Below are 18,084 nucleotides of genomic sequence, written 5' to 3'. Positions count from 1 at the left end.
TATTCCTGTCAACATGTTAACATGTAAAAGTATAAAGAGCAATGGAAGCGAGGCCTCACTTTAAAGCATTGCATTTCAACCCGCGAGGTATATCGGGTCAATTCGCGGACATTCAGAGTTTATATACAGGTCATCACCGGAGTTGGCGGCCAGTAAAATAATCGTTATATAATAAAGACGCTATCCGTGAACTAGGTGACCTGGCATTTTCTTTAGACCAGAAATATGTTAAATGAAGATATTCAGCAATATAATTATGGTATGTAAATAATAGATTCTTAATGTGTTTTCAACAATACAATGATAAATAGTATTGTTGATAAATTTAACAATAATTATTCGTCCATATTGCCTAATGTACTAAAGTGATATTATGAGCATGTAACAGTTTATAGGTGTCTATCGCAACCTTTGATTATTTTTGATGTTTCTACTTCATATACACTTATATTAATTAATGCAGCATCATCATACTAAAACAATATACCAGAAAGAGAAAAATAATGCATTTGAATATCAACCGTACTTTCGTTTGACAACTGATCATGCGTTTACGAGTTGAACCTAAATTTAGTTGTAGTGCAGATTTGTTCATACGACACAAAGACACGAAATTGTTTTACGGATCATTTCAGCTTACAGGACTGGGTGGGTCACGTAAGAATATCGAATATAAAATATATTTTTATAAACAACTGGTAGCAAGGTGAGTTGCAGATAATTAATCAGTAACCACATTTTAACTAACTACTTTGACCTGTTAATTCTTTTCAGCTCAATTCAACAGTGCAAAATGCCCATAATATTACTTTAAGCATTAGCACGATGATAATTGATACTGTTAATAATCGAATCAAATAGCAATGCCCGACAAACCACTAAAACAGGTTTGTTCGAAGAACGCGCCTATAAATACGGATACTTCTCGTGTGGCCGGTTGACTCATATGTTTAAATTTCACTTCCATTCTTCTTTTGGTTTTCTGTTTTGTATCTATAGGTTTATGACCAGCAATATGTTATAATGTAAAATAAGCCGCGAAAACTCCCCGTAACATCCCGTACTGCGTGTGATGCAGCTAAGAACTGCACAGAAAAAGACATTCGCTATCCTTGATCTCATTCATTAAACTATTTACGCCGTATATCTTTTTTAAAGATATTTCTTGTTAAATTTAACTGATAATTTTACAGGGTGATTAGGTTTTATATGTTATTTAAACATATTTCGTATAATTTATAAAAATTAGCCAATTTAGTGCGATTCAGCGATTATAAATTCATCCAAAAGTGTACAAAAACATACAATACAAATATTTCTGTCGATGAATTATTTTGCTTTCGATGAATTATTTTGATTATGTTGAACATTAAGTTATTGGTTTTATTGAGTATTACAAATTTTCGGTATACATCGCACAGTATGTTTTATTCATAATGGTGACTTCTTAATTGAGTTCATCACTTATATATTTAAAAAAACTACATCTTATTTATTATAGAATGTATTTATGTTTTGTAAAGATTTGGGCCTTCGTATGCACGTTGAAAAATAAATTAAATATAACATTATCTATCAAATGCACGTCATGTGATAGTGTCATTGCGATATGACTGTAAATTAATACATCCTGCATAAGCGCCACCTCCTATCATAAGCGCCACCTCCTATCATTAGCGCCACCTCCTATCATAAGCGCCATCTCCGATGCATCGGCTCCATCTCTTTTGGAAAAATGCAAAATTATCTACAACGTCGGCAAGAAGCCAATATTTTTGTGAATGCATCATCCACTGTATATTGTACGAAATCGTTTGATGACGTTAGCAATTTAATTGGGTTGAAATTTTCTCGTCACACAGGAAAAACTCATCGAAATACTTTTTAAAACTCCACCATGCCACAGCTTATAAAGGTCCTCACGTTTTCAATGGGTTGAGAATGTATGTTTCTGTACATTTTTGGATTAAATAATCTTCGCTGAATTGTACTACATTGTCCGATTTTAAAAATTATGCGAAATATGTTGTATACAGATATAAAATCTAATCACCTTGTTTAATTATCCATGAAATTTCAAAACATCCGGGCCTGAGCGCCACCTCGGAAGTTGCATTAGTTTAAACGTATTTATTCATTTCGTAATCATACAATTCAATACATTGTTGCAAAATAAAAAAAAATCATGGAGTAGAAAACAAGCGTAAAGCTTATATTAATTCTTCTCCATGGAAGTTGCATTTGCTCATTTATTAATGCATCTCAAAAAAGAGGTGGCGCTCGTTATTAACGGCCGTGTCCTACAAGGCTCTTCAACGTAACGAGAGAGAGAAAACCCTTCCACAATGCTGTCCTTTATTTATGGCAAGAAACCAATTGCCCCACAACCATTTGTGGTCATCTTTTACATTATTGATTTTTACTTGAAACAAAGCCGGCGCACATTTTTCACAATATTCCGTTATCTAAACTACATCATTAATTGTTCAAGTGAAATTTTGATCGCCCATGTTTGTAATGACCTGATTGATATATGTTAAATGGAATGCCCCGGGGTACCTTTTCTTAACAATTAATAAAACCACTTCCTGTATTGTACGTGAAATATCACCGATAAAATCATATTACATACAGATTCACAACGTTAGTTTATTGTTCAACTAACATTACGTTTACACGGATAACTATATTGAAACGTTGTCTTAGAATTATAACTTTTGTTATAAGGCGTGCTAACCATTTTAATCATAGAAGTGGCATGGTGTGATGCTGTGGCGAGGACGTTTAAGTTTAAATGTGTGCATTTTTATTTGCAAAACTAGGGATATATTGTGCAGTGCATTACACATTGAGTAGGGCAATATAAAAATACTGAAGATATTAACTGTTGTTGTAGACTATTCCGCCTAGTAACATATATTATGAAAAAGGAAGAACAAATAAATACATAACTTTACTCTTTACAAACATTAAAAAATGTACTATCGTTCTATACGTGAAATACAAAATTAAAAACTCTTTAAAAACAGTAAAAAATACTACCGTTCTATACGTGAAATAAAAAAAGACTTAAGAACAGTGGGACAAAAATCTACGTGAAATACGAAATGGCGAACCTGACGTTAACCTACGTTCTCTGGCTGTTCGGTGGCATATTTGGGCTGCACCATCTGTACCTTAATCGGCCACGGCACTGCTTCATCTGGTGCGTCACGTGGGGTGGGATGTTCATGGGATGGCTCGGTAAGTACATCGATATCGATGTGCCTAAAGTGTCGTCCCTGATTAGCCTATACAGTCAGCACAGGCTAATCAGGGACGACACTATACGCTTTTATGGTATTTTCTTTTAAAGGAAGTCTTATCGAAAATCAAGCTTGGGCGGAAAGTGTCGTCCCTAGTTAGCCTGTGCGGAATGTAATATTCCAATACTCCTTATTTCATATGTTCATCGTTTGACTGTATCATACCAATATTTCTTATTTCATATGTTCATCGTATGACTGTATCATACCAATATTCCTTATTTCATATGTTCATCGTTTGACTGTATCATACCAATATTTCTTATTTCATATGTTCATCGTTTGACTGTATCATACCAATATTTCTTATTTCATATGTTCATCGTTTGACTGTATCATACCAATATTTCTTATTTCATATGTTCATCGTTTGACTGTATCATACCAATATTCCTTATTTCATATGTTCATCGTTTGACTGTATCATACCAATATTCCTTATTTCATATGTTCATTGTTTGACTGTATCATACCAATATTCCTTATTTCATATGTTCATTGTTTGACTGTATCATGCCAATATTCCTTATTTCATATGTTCATCGTTTGACTGTATCATACCAATATTCCTTATTTCATATGTTCATCGTTTGACTGTATCATACCAATATTCCTTATTTCATATGTTCATCGTTTGACTGTATCATACCAATATTCCTTATTTCATATGTTCATCGTTTGACTGTATCATACCAATATTCCTTATTTCATATGTTCATTGTTTGACTGTATCATACCAATATTCCTTATTTCATATGTTCATCGTTTGACTGTATCATACCAATATTCCTTATTTCATATGTTCATCGTTTGACTGTATCATACCAATATTCCTTATTTCATATGTTCATTGTTTGACTGTATCATACCAATATTCCTTATTTCATATGTTCATTGTTTGACTGTATCATACCAATATTCCTTATTTCATATGTTCATTGTTTGACTGTATCATACCAATATTCCTTATTTCATATGTTCATCGTATGACTGTATCATAGCAATATCCCTTATTTCATATGTTCATCGTATGACTGTATCATATCAATATTCCTTATTTCATATGTTTATCTTATGACTGTATCATACCAATATTCCTTATTTCATATGTTCATCGTATGACTGTATCATACCAATATTCCTTATTTCATATGTTCATCGTTTGACTGTATCATACAAATATTCCTTATGTCATATGTTCATCGTTTGAATCTATCATACCAATATTTCTTATTTCATATGTTCATCGTTTGAATCTATCATACCAATATTTCTTATTTCATATGTTCATCGTTTGACTGTATCATACCAATAATCCTTATTTCATATGTTCATCGTATGACTGTATCATACCAATATTCCTTATTTCATATGTTCCGCGGATTGCCATGTGAGTATAAAACATCAATGTTATCTCGTATGTTCATCTGATAGCTTTAAGAGCACAAATGTACATTTATGTTTCGTGAATCACATAAACTGGTCATAAGCAAAAACTAAAATAGCTGTCACAGAAGTGTTCGACACTAAAAGGCACTTCCGGCGCCACTATAACATGATTGAAAAAATCGATTTTTTCCAACAGCGTTCGTTTAAAAAATATTTACAAAAACATAATGTTTCAGTATCTTATACATTTTACAAGAATTCGATCTCCCCGATTCGATGAAATATCGTTTAGCGAGCAATATTACTCTTAAATAAAGACTTAAAATTAAACAACTAAACATAATAAGATTCTCTAAAATGACTTATAACAGTTATTCACATTTGAACTATCTGGTGCCGATGGAATATTTATTCCTTCCCTGAAACGCGCTGGTTCGACTGCCTTAAGGCTATACTAGAACGCAGAGCGTGTCTTTCTTTAAACACATGTAATACTCGTCACTAATGTACAATGTTTTATAATATTTGGATCAGGTGATTTTGTTGGCAAAGCAAGTGTTTGCTATTTGCAATGTAATATCTGTTTAACCCATTTATGCCTAGCGTCTAAAAAAATAGCCTTGGTAAACAGCGTAGACCCAGATGAGACGCCGCATGATGCGGCGTCTCATCAGGGTCTGCGCTGTTTGCTTAAAGGAATTTCCGTAAGAAATATTCTAAATATAGAAATAAATATACTAGACATCCCTAATTTTGTAAATAAATTGATCCAATTCAGATGGATGAGAGAGTTAAATAGGTATAAATGGGTCAATATACGTTTTGCGCGTGCGCTACGAGCTTCTGTTCAAATACATGGCTGCTTTCACGACCGCCCGTCACAACCCGCCTCACTGAACTCCGCCGCTTTTTGATCAAATGAATAGTTTCGAATAGAATGCTTTCAATAAATAAAAATTCGTATACGCCCATTTATACGTTCTTAACGAAGAAACCTTGCCTACACGGGGCCAATAGGTGCCAGCGTGTCATTGACGCACGATTTCAATACAGCTGTGTAGAATATGATCTTATATACTAGTATGTAATTTTACGTCAACAAATTTGACCGTTTTTTGAGCAAATTGAATTTGAATTTTTATAATTGTTTGCATAATTAGAATTTTTAGAGTGTTGCGTATGAATTGCCTTTTAGTGAGTATTTCCTGAGATAATCATCGTCTAAAGTCACGATAATAGGAAAAGATGTTCATCTGATGCCTATGTGATCATTGTTATGTTTAAATGTATAAGATGTTAACTGGCAACGGTGGGAGCGTTTGAGCCGCGTTCTGAAAAAACTGGGCTTAATGCATGTGCGTAAAATGTCGTCCCACGACACTTTCCGCTTTTATGACATTCTTCGTTTACATGAAGTCTCTTCTTAGCAAAAATCCAATTTATGCGGAAAGTGCCGTCCCTGATTAGCCTGTGCGGACTACACAGGCTAATCTGGGACGACACTTTACGCAAATGCATTATGCCCAGTTTTTTCAGAACGCGACTCAATTCTATACCTCCTCCAGAGACATCATATACGGGATCAGGAGACGGACTCGAGAGCGTTTCAATAAGCCCTAGCCTTTCGATGCAATCGCGATGAAAAACATAGGTTTAAACGTGAGTTATGTAAACAATTTCAAGTTGCGTTTTCATTCACAGCGGAAGTGACGCAACTGAGGCACTACGTAGACGAGGCCAATCAGAGCCGGAAGTACCGCGAGCACATGAAGGTTATGCGCACGCATAAGCCACGCCCCAGCTGGAGTGTGATAGTCCTCGGAAGTCAGCTTATGATTGGTTGGTAAAAATAAAGCAAACAAATCCATGCGCAATTTTTGTTTAGTACAAATTGGTAAAACACAAATAATTGCAAGTGCTATAAATGATAAAAAATGATGACACAATAACATTTTATTGCGCGTTGGAATTTTTTTGTGCAGAAAGTTCGTGAAGTTGTTTACACAGAAATTGTGTGTTGTTCTTGTTCATCTTGCTTTGAATGTATTCGCAAATAATTCGATTACCAATGTGACGACGTTTCTCGCTTTATGTGGTATAATTTTGTTTCATAAAAAAAACTAACCACATGGAAGGCAAATGGCAATTTCAGACGACAATAAGCGACTGACATGTGGAGACGTTATTTAAAATTTGTCCCGCAACTTTCGGTTAAATGCAAAGTTAAATAAGGTATACACTCTGGGGCCTCCAGTAATATTGCTTCGGCAAATGCAGATGTTTTTACAGATGAGCCTCTCTCCTGTAAAGCGGAAAGGGTCGTCCCAGATTAGCCTGTTCGGACTGTACAGGCTAATCTTGGTCGATACTTAACGCACGTGCATTAAGACCCGTTTTCCCAGAGCGAGACTCAAATACTCCCAGGTCGAGTATAACGAACAAACTAAGACAACATTCTTACTATACTTTGAGTTTTTCTCAACGTCTTAGATTGGTTTTAATATCATGCTAAATTTGGGGTTCACAGAAGGTGTTTTTGTTTGCGCTTTGTGTCTGACTCAATATACATTTTTTTACGAGGAAGTGCACATTCTTATATCTGAGATTTGAGATTTTTCCCTGCGCTGACCGACATTTCCCTGTTGCATGTAGGGCACCAGCTGGGTAAACTGTTGATTTGCGCGATCCCTGAATACTACACGGTAGAGACCTGGTATGCCGCCTACCTGTCGCACCTGCTAGCGGCCCTGGGAGCGGCTATAGGTAAGGATGCGCTACATTAATACGCGCTCTTCGAAAACTGGGCTTCACGCATGTGCAGCCGCACAGGCTGATCAGGGATATACTTTCCGCCTAAACTAGATTTTAGTTGAGTAGAGATTTCCTTTAAACGACAAATTCCATAAAAGCGGAAAGCTGGCTGCACATGTTAATTTAGGACTGCGCTTTATACACGAGTTAAGACCAGTGTTATTAGACTGTGGCTCTTTTTACCGTTTGTCCACAAGTCATAGTTTTCGTAATTCTTTTTATAGTATATTTCCGCACTTAAATGATTCGTCAAAACGTTAACTATTAACATATTTTGACATCTTGTATCAATCAGGATGCTGAAAATCGACCAACATAGTTTCAATTTGGTATGCACGATTTTTATATGTGTTAAATTGTAATATATTGATACAATTATGTTGCAAAATAGGCAAGAAAAATTATACATCGAAGACGAATTTCATAAAATGCACTAAAGACAAATTAGTGCCCTGAGCCGATTGTGACTAAGATATTTCGTACATATTTTTCTACAATAACCGAAGCATTCGTCTTTTTATTAGGATCGGAGTTAGTGTTCGTGTGTCGTATGAATAGATATCGTTAAAGGAAATTAAAATGATCCGTAAATCAAAATTGTGTCTTTGTATCGTATGAACGAATATGCACTAAAACTTAATTTAGATTCACATCGTACATGCATGATATACATGCTAGCAAATTCGACTGTGCAGACATTTTCGATTTCAGTAATAAATATCTGGCTTATTTCGCATATCTCGACACATGTTCTTCTTAACTTTTATTTTAATTTATTTTGAAATATATATATAATAAGTTTTTTACACATTTTTTTTATATAAATTCATAAATATTTGACAAAATCGTGCATTCTCTCTTTAACCAACAGTCTTTTAATGCCATCGGCGCTTTGATTATTAACAAACAGGTGTGCACACGGCGGCCAACATCGGACCGCAGAAGGCGCCATTTCTTCCCACCTTCCTCGCTGCTGCCGCAACTGTTCCAACCTCGTACTTCCTGTACCATCAACGCAACATTTTCACGCTTCTATGCGTCGTGGTCGCCTCCCTGGCGAGTTCGTATTTTTCCGTATGGGCTCCGGAAAAGCCGCCGAGCAATTTAATTGGTCGCCTGAAGGCAGGCGCGTGCGTGGGCCTCGCTTTGACGGCCTATAGCGGATTGCACGGCTCGAGCATGTATTTCAACACACGTGTACAATCGCTCAATGGAACGACTGTAAGTCTTTCAAAAAAGGAGAATCTCTTTGGGAAAACGGGGCTTAATGCACGATCGAAAAGTGACGTCCCTTATTAGCATATACGGACTGCACAGGGTTTATTAAGGACGACAATTTACGCCCATGCAGTAAGCCCCATATTCCCATGCAGACTCAAAGTTTGCTAGTTTTAAACTTGCCTTTTTCAGGGTATGGTTATTTTTTTCCAGCCATCATTGATTTTCCGTTTTCTTGTACATTATCGAGTCTGACAACTAAATAACAATCAAATGCCTTATAATCAAGGAGGGTAAACAAGATCCACATTTGGCATAAATCGGACTGTAAAGAGACGCAAACTCACTTGCAAACGACAAAAAGCCCTAATACCTTTCAACGTACAACTTTCAAAACTGCACGCATTGTTCCGTATAATATGAGTTGTACACGTTCAATTTTTACGTAAAAATTTTCAAGGTACTTCCACTTTTCAAACATATTATTCCTATAAAGGCATTCTTACTACTGGCCTCATATTACGACATACGGCGTCGAAGAAAGGGTGGGGGATTAATAATCGCTATGAAACGCTATAGTTTCTAATCGCTTATTTCTCTAACTAAATTTCACAAATAACATAAAATTCAAACGAATTTTTTGCTTTATTCCCTAGATCCCGTTGCCCGAGATGGTGGCAAACTTCCTACGGTTACAACCCTATGATGAGGCCCGCGAACTCATGCCAGGCATAATACAGTGCGTGCGCATGTACGGTAGTCTGGACGTTTGCCAACATCAGTTCCTGTCCCAGCTCGCCGAGATCTCCGACCCGAACCGCGACTCATGGGCGTTCACTGTATGTGTGTCAAAATTGTGAACCTATTTTTTTAAGCTCGAGTGCATGTAAAGCTTAATGCTTATTTATACGCTCTCGTGTCCGTTTACTGGGTAGATTCAGTACTTGGTGTATTTTGCGGCTCCTTTAAGCAGGCCCGTACCCAGGCCATGGGCCCAGGGGCCCGGGCCCCCCCCAGCTGGCTGTCGAACTATGATTTTTTTTATAATCGGCCCACTGCAATTTTTTCACTCGTGCAAGGGCCCACAGTACACTTTCCCTCAAAACAAAAGAGTAGCTATGTTTTATTGTCCCTGATAAACAAGGGGATTAACGCTCGCCAATCGAGATAAGCCTCTAGGCGATGTTTTCTTATCGCCTTGTACACACATCCCCGATCAGTCCCCCATTGTGATCATGAATGCTTCATCTATCGATGGTTGATGTAACATGTGTTTTGATAAGTGCAGCGAATGGAAGCAACTGCTACAGGAGGTCGTAGACTATGGTCTGATAATTGCCGACTCAAGCTTTTTCCTTCTTTGAGAAGGCCCTAGACGTTTTTTCCCCTCTAAAAGTTTAATTGTTTCTTTTTAAAGCTTTTATTGGGAATTTTTAAGTCCCAATATATACTTTTTGCATTGAGAATAGGGCCCTGAATTTGAACCGGAACAAAAACACTGACAAAGGTTTTAAAACTGAGTATTTATAATTTTTGAAAGGAAATCACTGAAAAAGACTACGATGAGATAGTTAATATGTTTGTTTAAAAGAAAAACAGATTCATAAATTTGCCGAGCAACAGATAAGAATTTGGCAGAATTCAGTATTTAAAATAATTGAGTACCGAGAATTGAGTAATATCAACCTATTAATGGCTCATTGGTAAAAAATGAAAATTGAAACAACAAATCGATCTCATTATATAAGTTAACCTGATCCAGTGTAGAAAAATATTGTATAATTAAATTATCTCTTTCCTTGAATTTGTTTGAAAACAGTAAAATATTTTAAATTGATTATTTAAGACTTTCATTATTTCCCCCAAAAATTAGGCATTTCGCGCAATTTTTTTCCTCAAAAATGGCAAGGTCTTTCCCAAAAAATCAGATTAAAAAAACCTGTGACGTTATTGATTTGTGAAAAAAAATGGTGGAAGCAATACGAGAGTTGATGTGGATAATCGTCAGTTTAAACCTGTAAGTTTCGGAAATCTAAAGCTTTTAATATTGTTGTGAATTCACACCAATGTTTAAAGCTAAAGACTTCCGAAATGTGCTTATTTACTTGTTATATTCCATTAATTCATATCACAAAATACGTTTTTTTTATAAGCATTAAAATTCACCTTGCAAAGTGCCTAATTAAAAAAAGTATATATATAAGGAGGGGGGACCCCTTCCAAACCCTCTCCGGTTGGGCCCCCCCAGTAAAAAAGTCCTGGGTACGGCCCTGTTAAGGAAAGCTCTCACAGTGGGGATCGAACCCGTTACCTCTCGATAGCTTTATAGTGACCTATATGTGTTTATATTTATTAACTCATATGGGATTAGGGAAGCTTTTGTTGTCTCGGGCCGTCATCGTTACTACTATGGAGGCCACATTGTTCATCCAATCTTGATGAATCTTGGTCAGAACATTATATTGACAATAAATTTACCAAGTTCGAATTTGGGTCACGTGAGTCCAAACTAGGTCATCATGCCGAATCTTAGATGAAAAAAGCATATGACCTCTCTAGAAACCACATTTATTACTTAATTTTGACGACACGTGATCAGAATATTTGTCTGAGGAATATCAAGGCAATGTTTGAACGCGGGTCAAGTTACATCCATGTGGCGTCTTAGACACTGTTTGTAAGTTGAAATCAGGCGAGCGCTTTTGGGCCATCAGATTTCTCTTGTAAAATGTGTAAGACCCGATGGTATCATTCATAACTCGAGTGATATTTGGTTGATGCTTCTAATCATGAATGTAAAGTTGAGCTGTTTTAAGCCTGATTTATTTTTTTCCGCTGTTGTTTAACCTTTAATTTAACCATTATACAGCGATATCTATCAAGAATTTGATCATTGGCAGATCTTAAAACCAAGTTGTTTGCGAACAAAGAACATGTTTGGATCCATGGTATTTTATTTGGCCTTTGCTTTAGAATCCTTCGCTGTGCTTAAACTGTATATACCACAATCGCACACCGTCGTGCTTCTATTAACGTACACTTACATTTCCCGAAAATTGTGAAAAAAACCCATAGATCTACCTGTATAAAACCTACTCACCCAGTAGAATTTTTCGCGTATTTAAAAATCTTTCGGCCATCATAATTATCTCTAATTATAGGTGTCGCCCGTGATTTACCTCACCATATTCAAATATAATTAACTTCCCTTTTCTAATTTCCAGGTCCTCGGTTTCGACAGATACCCCACCCAGAAGCAAATCAATTCCCACTGTCGCAAACTATCCAGCAAATGGCATCCCGACCGATTTACCAATAAAAACGTCACAGAACAAGTCGAGGCGGAGCTGAAGTTTATGGACATCCAAAAGGCTTGTGGAATGATGAACAAGATCAAAAAAGAGCGAGAACGCAAGAGCACGTGGTCAGAATCCGCAGCAGATCAGAGGGAAACGGTTTACACAGATACTGATGACGTAGAGGAAACGGTTAACACAAATACTGATGACGTAGACACATTTTCTGAAGACATGCATGACAAAGTGCAAAACAAAGATGCGCATTATGATAATGACTACGATGATGAAAATGACGGTGATTATGAAGAAGATGGTAATGAAGCGGATGAATCTAATAAAGAAGACACTTCCGACGGTGAAACTACTTCAGAACATGAAACTCATTGTCAAAAGAATGGAGACGACCCATGGTAGTCGTCAACACTTTAGGATGTATGCTGGAATAAATTAAGCGTTTGCAATATTTGATTTTAGGTAGGTTTAATATGGGAGAAGAATTCATTAAAGCAAATTACTAAAGCTGTTAAACATTTAAAACTGTTATAGAAAGGTGCTAGATTTAAGTTTCATTAAAATTGACATTATCATTATCATTATCTTAGCTCGTGTCGGTTGTAAAAAAGCTGAATAAATAATGATATATATTGAAGGAAATACACCTTTTGGTGATTTTGACATGTAAGCTTTAATTGGAATTGAAAATAATTATTTTTGAGTTACTTAATTCATGTTTTCGTGTGACAATTGGTCTTAAGCGCATATATTGTTACAAACTCAAAATGATCATATGGCGGTGCGCAACACAAGAATCTTAAAACTGTGTATCTGATTCCTTAGATCATGTTTGAGGTTTAAAATGTGAACACATGAGAAAGATTTTCTTGTTCAACATGTTATTTATATTTCAAAACAATTAAGATGTCAATGTCAATTAATAACTGTTTATTTTATAATAAAATGCTACAAAACAACGTATGCAGAATATATTTACATTTATAACAATACACAATTCAACTATAAATAACATAGTTTGGGAAGAAACTAATTTGTTTTCCATACAATTTAATAAACAAGTTTCTTTCAACAATGTATCGACAACCCCTAAATCTTTTTTTTACAAATAATAACTTCGCTTTTATTTATTTCTTACCAAACTAACGCGCTTAAGAAGTAACTTCAGTACATAATGTACGACAATAGGCAACATCACTAAATAAGGATGCCCCGCTTTCTATTTAATTTATCCTCATTTACTCCGAGTGCAAAGATTTTGGCCGCGTTCTGGGAAAACTGGGCTTAATGCATGCGCGTAAAATGTTGTTCCACATTAGCCTGTGCAAACCCCAGTGGCTAACTAGGGCCAACACTTAACGCTTAAAAATACTTTTCGTATTAAAGAAGTCTATTATTAGGAAAAATCCAGTTACGCGGAAAGTTTCGGAACTAATTACCCTGTGCGGACTGCACCGGCTAATCTGCGACGTCACTTTACGAACATGCATTCAGCCCAGTTTTCCAAAAACGAGGCGTAAATGATATTTATCCAGTGTTATTGATATCTGTAAACAGACAGACACGCTCTTTTTCCTCCACAAAGGGAGATCACCAAACGCTCGGATTTCTTACTAAACGCCACAGAGTGTGGTTTTCTCCCCTCTTTCCCAGGCATGGGGATCACTGTCTCCAGTCCCCTCCCGTCCAAGTGTACACGACTGACCCCGTGTAGATTCCAAGTGCACACGTATATATTGCCTTTATTACCTATTGTGATACCTTTGTAGTACCCGTGTACGTCCGTGTCTTTACATTTGAATTTCAATTCACCCGAATTCGTGTCCACGCCCACAACCCCGTGATTGTAATCCGAGACGAAAATAGTTTTATACTTCGGATCGACAGCGATGTACAACGGATATCGTAAGTCCACGATTCCGGGACGTATTCGCTTACGTACTTCTCCGGATAAAGACATAATACGAATTTCCCGCTCACTTGAGAACCCGGATGTTACGTATAGCTCCTGATTAAAACAAGTCACACCGAAACACTCAAAATCTAAAGTTATTTTATTTCTGAGCAACAATTCTTTGCCTAGGTCGATGAACTGCAGTGCTTTCTCTGTTGGTATAGTGACGACTACTTGCTGCAATTTGATTGGTGCGACGTCACGTGGTGGTGACGTCAGCGCTACCATAGCGACGGGGAAGAACGCATGCGTGAATAGCTTCACATTTTTGTTTGCGTCATCAGCTAAGACCACGTGATCGTCCGCCATGAAGGTTATACCAGTGATGAACGGCATTTCAGTGTCACTTTCCAGGAACACGGATACATCTCCTGAACGAATGAAAACAATATATATTGACCGCGCTTTAAGAAAACGGGACTTAATGCACGTGCGTAAAGTGTCGTCCCAGATTAACATGTCGAGTGAGCAGACCGCCTCGACAGGATTTTTCTTTCAAAGTTTCTTTTAAACTAAAAAAGCGGAGAAAGAGTCGTCCCAATACAGGCTAATCTGGGACGACACAACGCACATGCAGTAAGCCTAGATTTCCCATAACGAAATAAATCGTCAGCATCGCAAAGAATATCCAAGGCTCGAAAAAGTAAAGAAAAAGTACCGCTGCTTACCGACATGGGTGGGGCGCCTGGTTTTCGGTAGATTGTCGTTATTTAGCATCTGGACAGAAGATTCGATTTTCGGTAAACTCAGGTTCGTTTTAAACGCTTCTGATTTGACGTCGTCACTGAAGAGAACATTTGAGCCTCGTTTTGCGAAAACTAGGCATAATGCATGTTAATTCCCGGTTAAGTGAAATTTTTCGTTTAAAGGGAGCCTCTTCCAAACGAAAATCCACTTTAGGCGGAAATTGTCGTCCCTTGTTAGCCTGTGCGGACAACACAGGCTAATCTGGGACTGCACTTATCCCACATGCACGAAGCCCAGTTTTCCCAAAACGAGGCTCATTAAAAAAAAACTCACACAAAATGATTACCAATTTCTTGCAAGGCCCAGTTTTACAGAAATTCATAATACTTATTTATGGAAAAGTAAATATCTGACAGGAACCAGAAAGAACAGTCCGTACAATAATATCTGATCTTAAGAAAAAAACGGCATTTAAATAGCATGTAAAAAGCTTTATCAGGGGAAATAACTCGTTCATTTTTGCAAAACTTATCGCAGCAGTGATTTCCCTCAATAGTAATTCGTTACAATCTTAGAGATATGAGCTGTTTAATAGATTGTAGACATGAGGTAAACTACAAAGACATGTATTTACTTTTTTAATACATCAACTGACCTCGACAAAAGGTTTATTCGCTCGGACGTCTGTAGGCTGTTGGAGCTGGAACTCATGCGACGGTCAAACTGCTGCAGGCTGACTAGGCTGAACTTCCGGTCGCTCAATGGCGGTGCACCGGCGCTACTCAGACTCCCCTTGCTGGTGCGCCGCTCCGTGGTTGCGCCATTTCCACTGGGAACGGACGTGACTACCGATGTGTCGGCCTTCATGTCTCCAAAATCTGTAACCATGGAATTCGACTTCCCATATACAATCAGGTATCTATGTACCACATAACCATGATCGATTACCTTCGTAACGATATAGATAAATTCATCACGAAACTGCGGAGACAATGTATCCTGTAATGATTGAGATAAATTGTACATGTACCAATGTAGCTCAATGTTCCATGCAACCATGAGAATCGATTTAACAAGAAATCACGGAGATCGATTTACCTGTAACATGGAGATCAACGTACATGGCAAAAATATAGATCAAGTTAACAATCTAACCACAAAAGAGAAGTTATCATAAAACCATGGAGACCAATTTACTATGAAACCATGCATATCAAATAACGCTGTAACCATGGAGATCAAGTTACCATGATCATTATCATAGACTGCGAAATATGTAAGACAAATCTCACATAACAAAACAGATATGTAAAATTAAAACATGTTCAGGTGGTCGTTTGACAATATATCTCTAAACACTATATAATATACTTAATATGAAGTTTAAAACTATATTAAACGTGGTAAACACGTGCGTCTGAAGATTTAATACATGTGTTAAAGTATTCGAACCAGACGTTACCGTTTATATGCTACTAAGTATGAAGACCTTTAAATGGACATATAACTTGAAATTAATTACATTTGGTGCGAATATGTTGTTCGACTTAATAATTAGACATAACACCGAATTGTCATTATTTTAAAGTATTTTCATATCGGGTTAATTTAATTTTGGGATGCTTATGGTATATTTACTCATGATATGTTATATATTAAAATGCAATCTTTGTTTTTTTCCCCAAATGGGACCTGTTCTATAGTATTAGTTGTATATAACGACGACAGAGAATACAATTTCGAATACTTTCTTTTTTTAATGCTCATCGGTACACTCCACCTTCAATACGCAACAATAAATGAGCCGCGTTAAGCGAAAATGGATCTAATACCATATGAGGAAAGCGTAGGCCCATACCAGCCTGCTCAAGAAATCATTAGCGGACAGTTTATCTCCTGACCAGATAGCGCGAGTGGCTGGTATGGAGGTACGCTGGCCGCTTATGGCATTAGACCCATTTTCGCATAACGCCTGTCAAATTACCTCGTAAACTCAGAAAGAACTTGGCGATACTGTTGTTAGCGACGAAAGACAGGGACACCTTCTTCGGTGCTTTCGCGATGTTCTTTCTCTGCGTTTCGTATTTGTCCATGACCGCGCGAGTTTTCTTCATGGAGACAAACAGGGCCTCGTTGTCGTTTGCAAGGTAACATCGGTCCAGCTCTTTGCTGTAATTCTCCAGTAAGGTCATTGCCGTCTTGCAGCTCTGCTTGTGATCTTAAAATATATTTAATTGGCACTCATAAATAATAGCATTGTTATAAATGTATACATTTGGACCATTTACACTTATTGAAAAAAGGGTAAGACCTTAAGTTGTGCAACATTATAGATGGTCTATTTCCTCTTTGGATAGTTATAACATGTTATTATGGTGACAGACATGCATAAGTAAAAATGATATGATAAAAAAATATGCAGTGAATAATACAAAACGCAATAATTGCGGAAAGTGGCGTCCATGATAAGCCTGTGCGGACTGCACAGGCTAATATGGGATGACAATTTACGCACATGCATAAATCACAGTTTTACCAAAAGCAATGCTCATACTTTTTTATCACAACTATGTGTTTACCTTTAACCGTATCTCTCCTCTGTGTAGTGTAGTTATCTTTTTTAGCGAGCACCGAGTTTTCCAGGCGATCCAAAATGGCGTTGATCTCGCCCCGGAACTGTTTTACCGCCTTCACGAACTCTCGTTCTTGTTCCGCGAGATTCGTCAAAATCTCGGACTGTTCCTTGAACATTTTATCATAATCCTCGATCATTTTCTTCAGCCCGTTCTCGAGAACGGTAACCTCGCGACTGCTTCGGATGCCCTTGGACGCTTCCGTGAAGCCCATCACCATCTGACAGGCCTTGTGATTGGACAGGGCGCAGACGTCACAGATTAGGACGTCGTGATCGGCGCAGAAACGTTTCACGGGTTCTTCGTGCTCCATGCATTTCGTGGGGAACTTTGACAGGAACTTGGCCGTCTCGTCTGCCGCCCTGTCCGGAGGTTGGATCGTGTTCAGCTTTTGAACTCGATTGAGCGCCAACCGCATTAGTTTCGCCGCGGCCGCCATTTTCAAGCCTTCGATTTGATGTGCATGTACGGTATGAAAGCGCAATTTGACAATCTGTGCGTTGATGTTGATATACAGTATATTAGCACACTTCTAATTTTTAACGCGTGCTTTTATGTCGATATACGTTATAAGTACACTGTTTTAACCTGTGCTTTGATGTGCGGGATAATTTTATTACTTTGTAAACTGTGCGATGTCAATGTACGGTCCAAAAGCAAACTTTTAGAATTGTGTAACCTGTGTTTTGATGTCGATATACGGTTTATAAACACGATTTAGACCGTCGCTTCACAATCGCTTAACACGAATTTAAATGTATGTAATTGTCATTTTC

At 37.3% G+C, this 18,084-nt stretch overlaps 2 protein-coding genes across 2 annotated transcripts; one reads left to right on the top strand and one right to left on the bottom strand.

Annotated features, from left to right (window-relative positions):
- Positions 1-3,107: 3,107 nt before the first annotated feature.
- LOC127849018 (dnaJ homolog subfamily C member 22-like) lies at positions 3,108-12,993 on the top strand. Its single transcript, XM_052381742.1, has 6 exons — positions 3,108-3,243; positions 6,396-6,533; positions 7,347-7,457; positions 8,416-8,726; positions 9,380-9,562; positions 11,948-12,993. Exons 1-6 carry the CDS (start codon positions 3,108-3,110, stop codon positions 12,434-12,436), a joined length of 1,368 nt encoding a protein of 455 aa, XP_052237702.1. The 3' UTR covers positions 12,437-12,993.
- A 114-nt stretch (positions 12,994-13,107) lies between these two features.
- On the bottom strand, positions 13,108-17,661 carry LOC127848479 (uncharacterized). The gene is made up of 5 exons (XM_052380962.1): positions 17,255-17,661; positions 16,660-16,893; positions 15,331-15,553; positions 14,657-14,772; positions 13,108-14,359 (listed from the first exon to the last, which is right to left on the bottom strand). Exons 1-5 carry the CDS (start codon positions 17,619-17,621, stop codon positions 13,572-13,574), a joined length of 1,728 nt encoding a protein of 575 aa, XP_052236922.1. The 5' UTR covers positions 17,622-17,661; the 3' UTR covers positions 13,108-13,571.
- Positions 17,662-18,084: the final 423 nt, after the last annotated feature.

The sequence above is a fragment of the Dreissena polymorpha genome, chromosome 10 (genome assembly GCF_020536995.1).
Source record: "Dreissena polymorpha isolate Duluth1 chromosome 10, UMN_Dpol_1.0, whole genome shotgun sequence".
In the NCBI taxonomy this organism is placed as follows: domain Eukaryota; kingdom Metazoa; phylum Mollusca; class Bivalvia; order Myida; family Dreissenidae; genus Dreissena; species Dreissena polymorpha.
The sequence above is the reverse complement of the archived record's forward strand: the minus strand, read 5'-3'. Positions and strand labels throughout refer to the sequence as shown.

Coding starts and splice junctions, on each gene's coding strand:
- LOC127849018 (XM_052381742.1), top strand. CDS start 3,108: ATGGCGAACCTGACGTTAACCTACGTTCTCTGGCTGTTCGGTGGCATA. Junction 3,244..6,395: donor GATGTTCATGGGATGGCTCG/GTAAGTACATCG, acceptor TTTCATTCACAG/CGGAAGTGACGCAACTGAGG. Junction 8,727..9,379: donor AATCGCTCAATGGAACGACT/GTAAGTCTTTCA, acceptor TTTATTCCCTAG/ATCCCGTTGCCCGAGATGGT.
- LOC127848479 (XM_052380962.1), bottom strand. CDS start 17,621: ATGGAGCACGAAGAACCCGTGAAACGTTTCTGCGCCGATCACGACGTC. Junction 16,894..17,254: donor GAGGAGAGATACGGTTAAAG/GTAAACACATAG, acceptor ATATATTTTAAG/ATCACAAGCAGAGCTGCAAG. Junction 15,554..16,659: donor GTTCTTTCTGAGTTTACGAG/GTAATTTGACAG, acceptor CCATGGTTACAG/ATTTTGGAGACATGAAGGCC.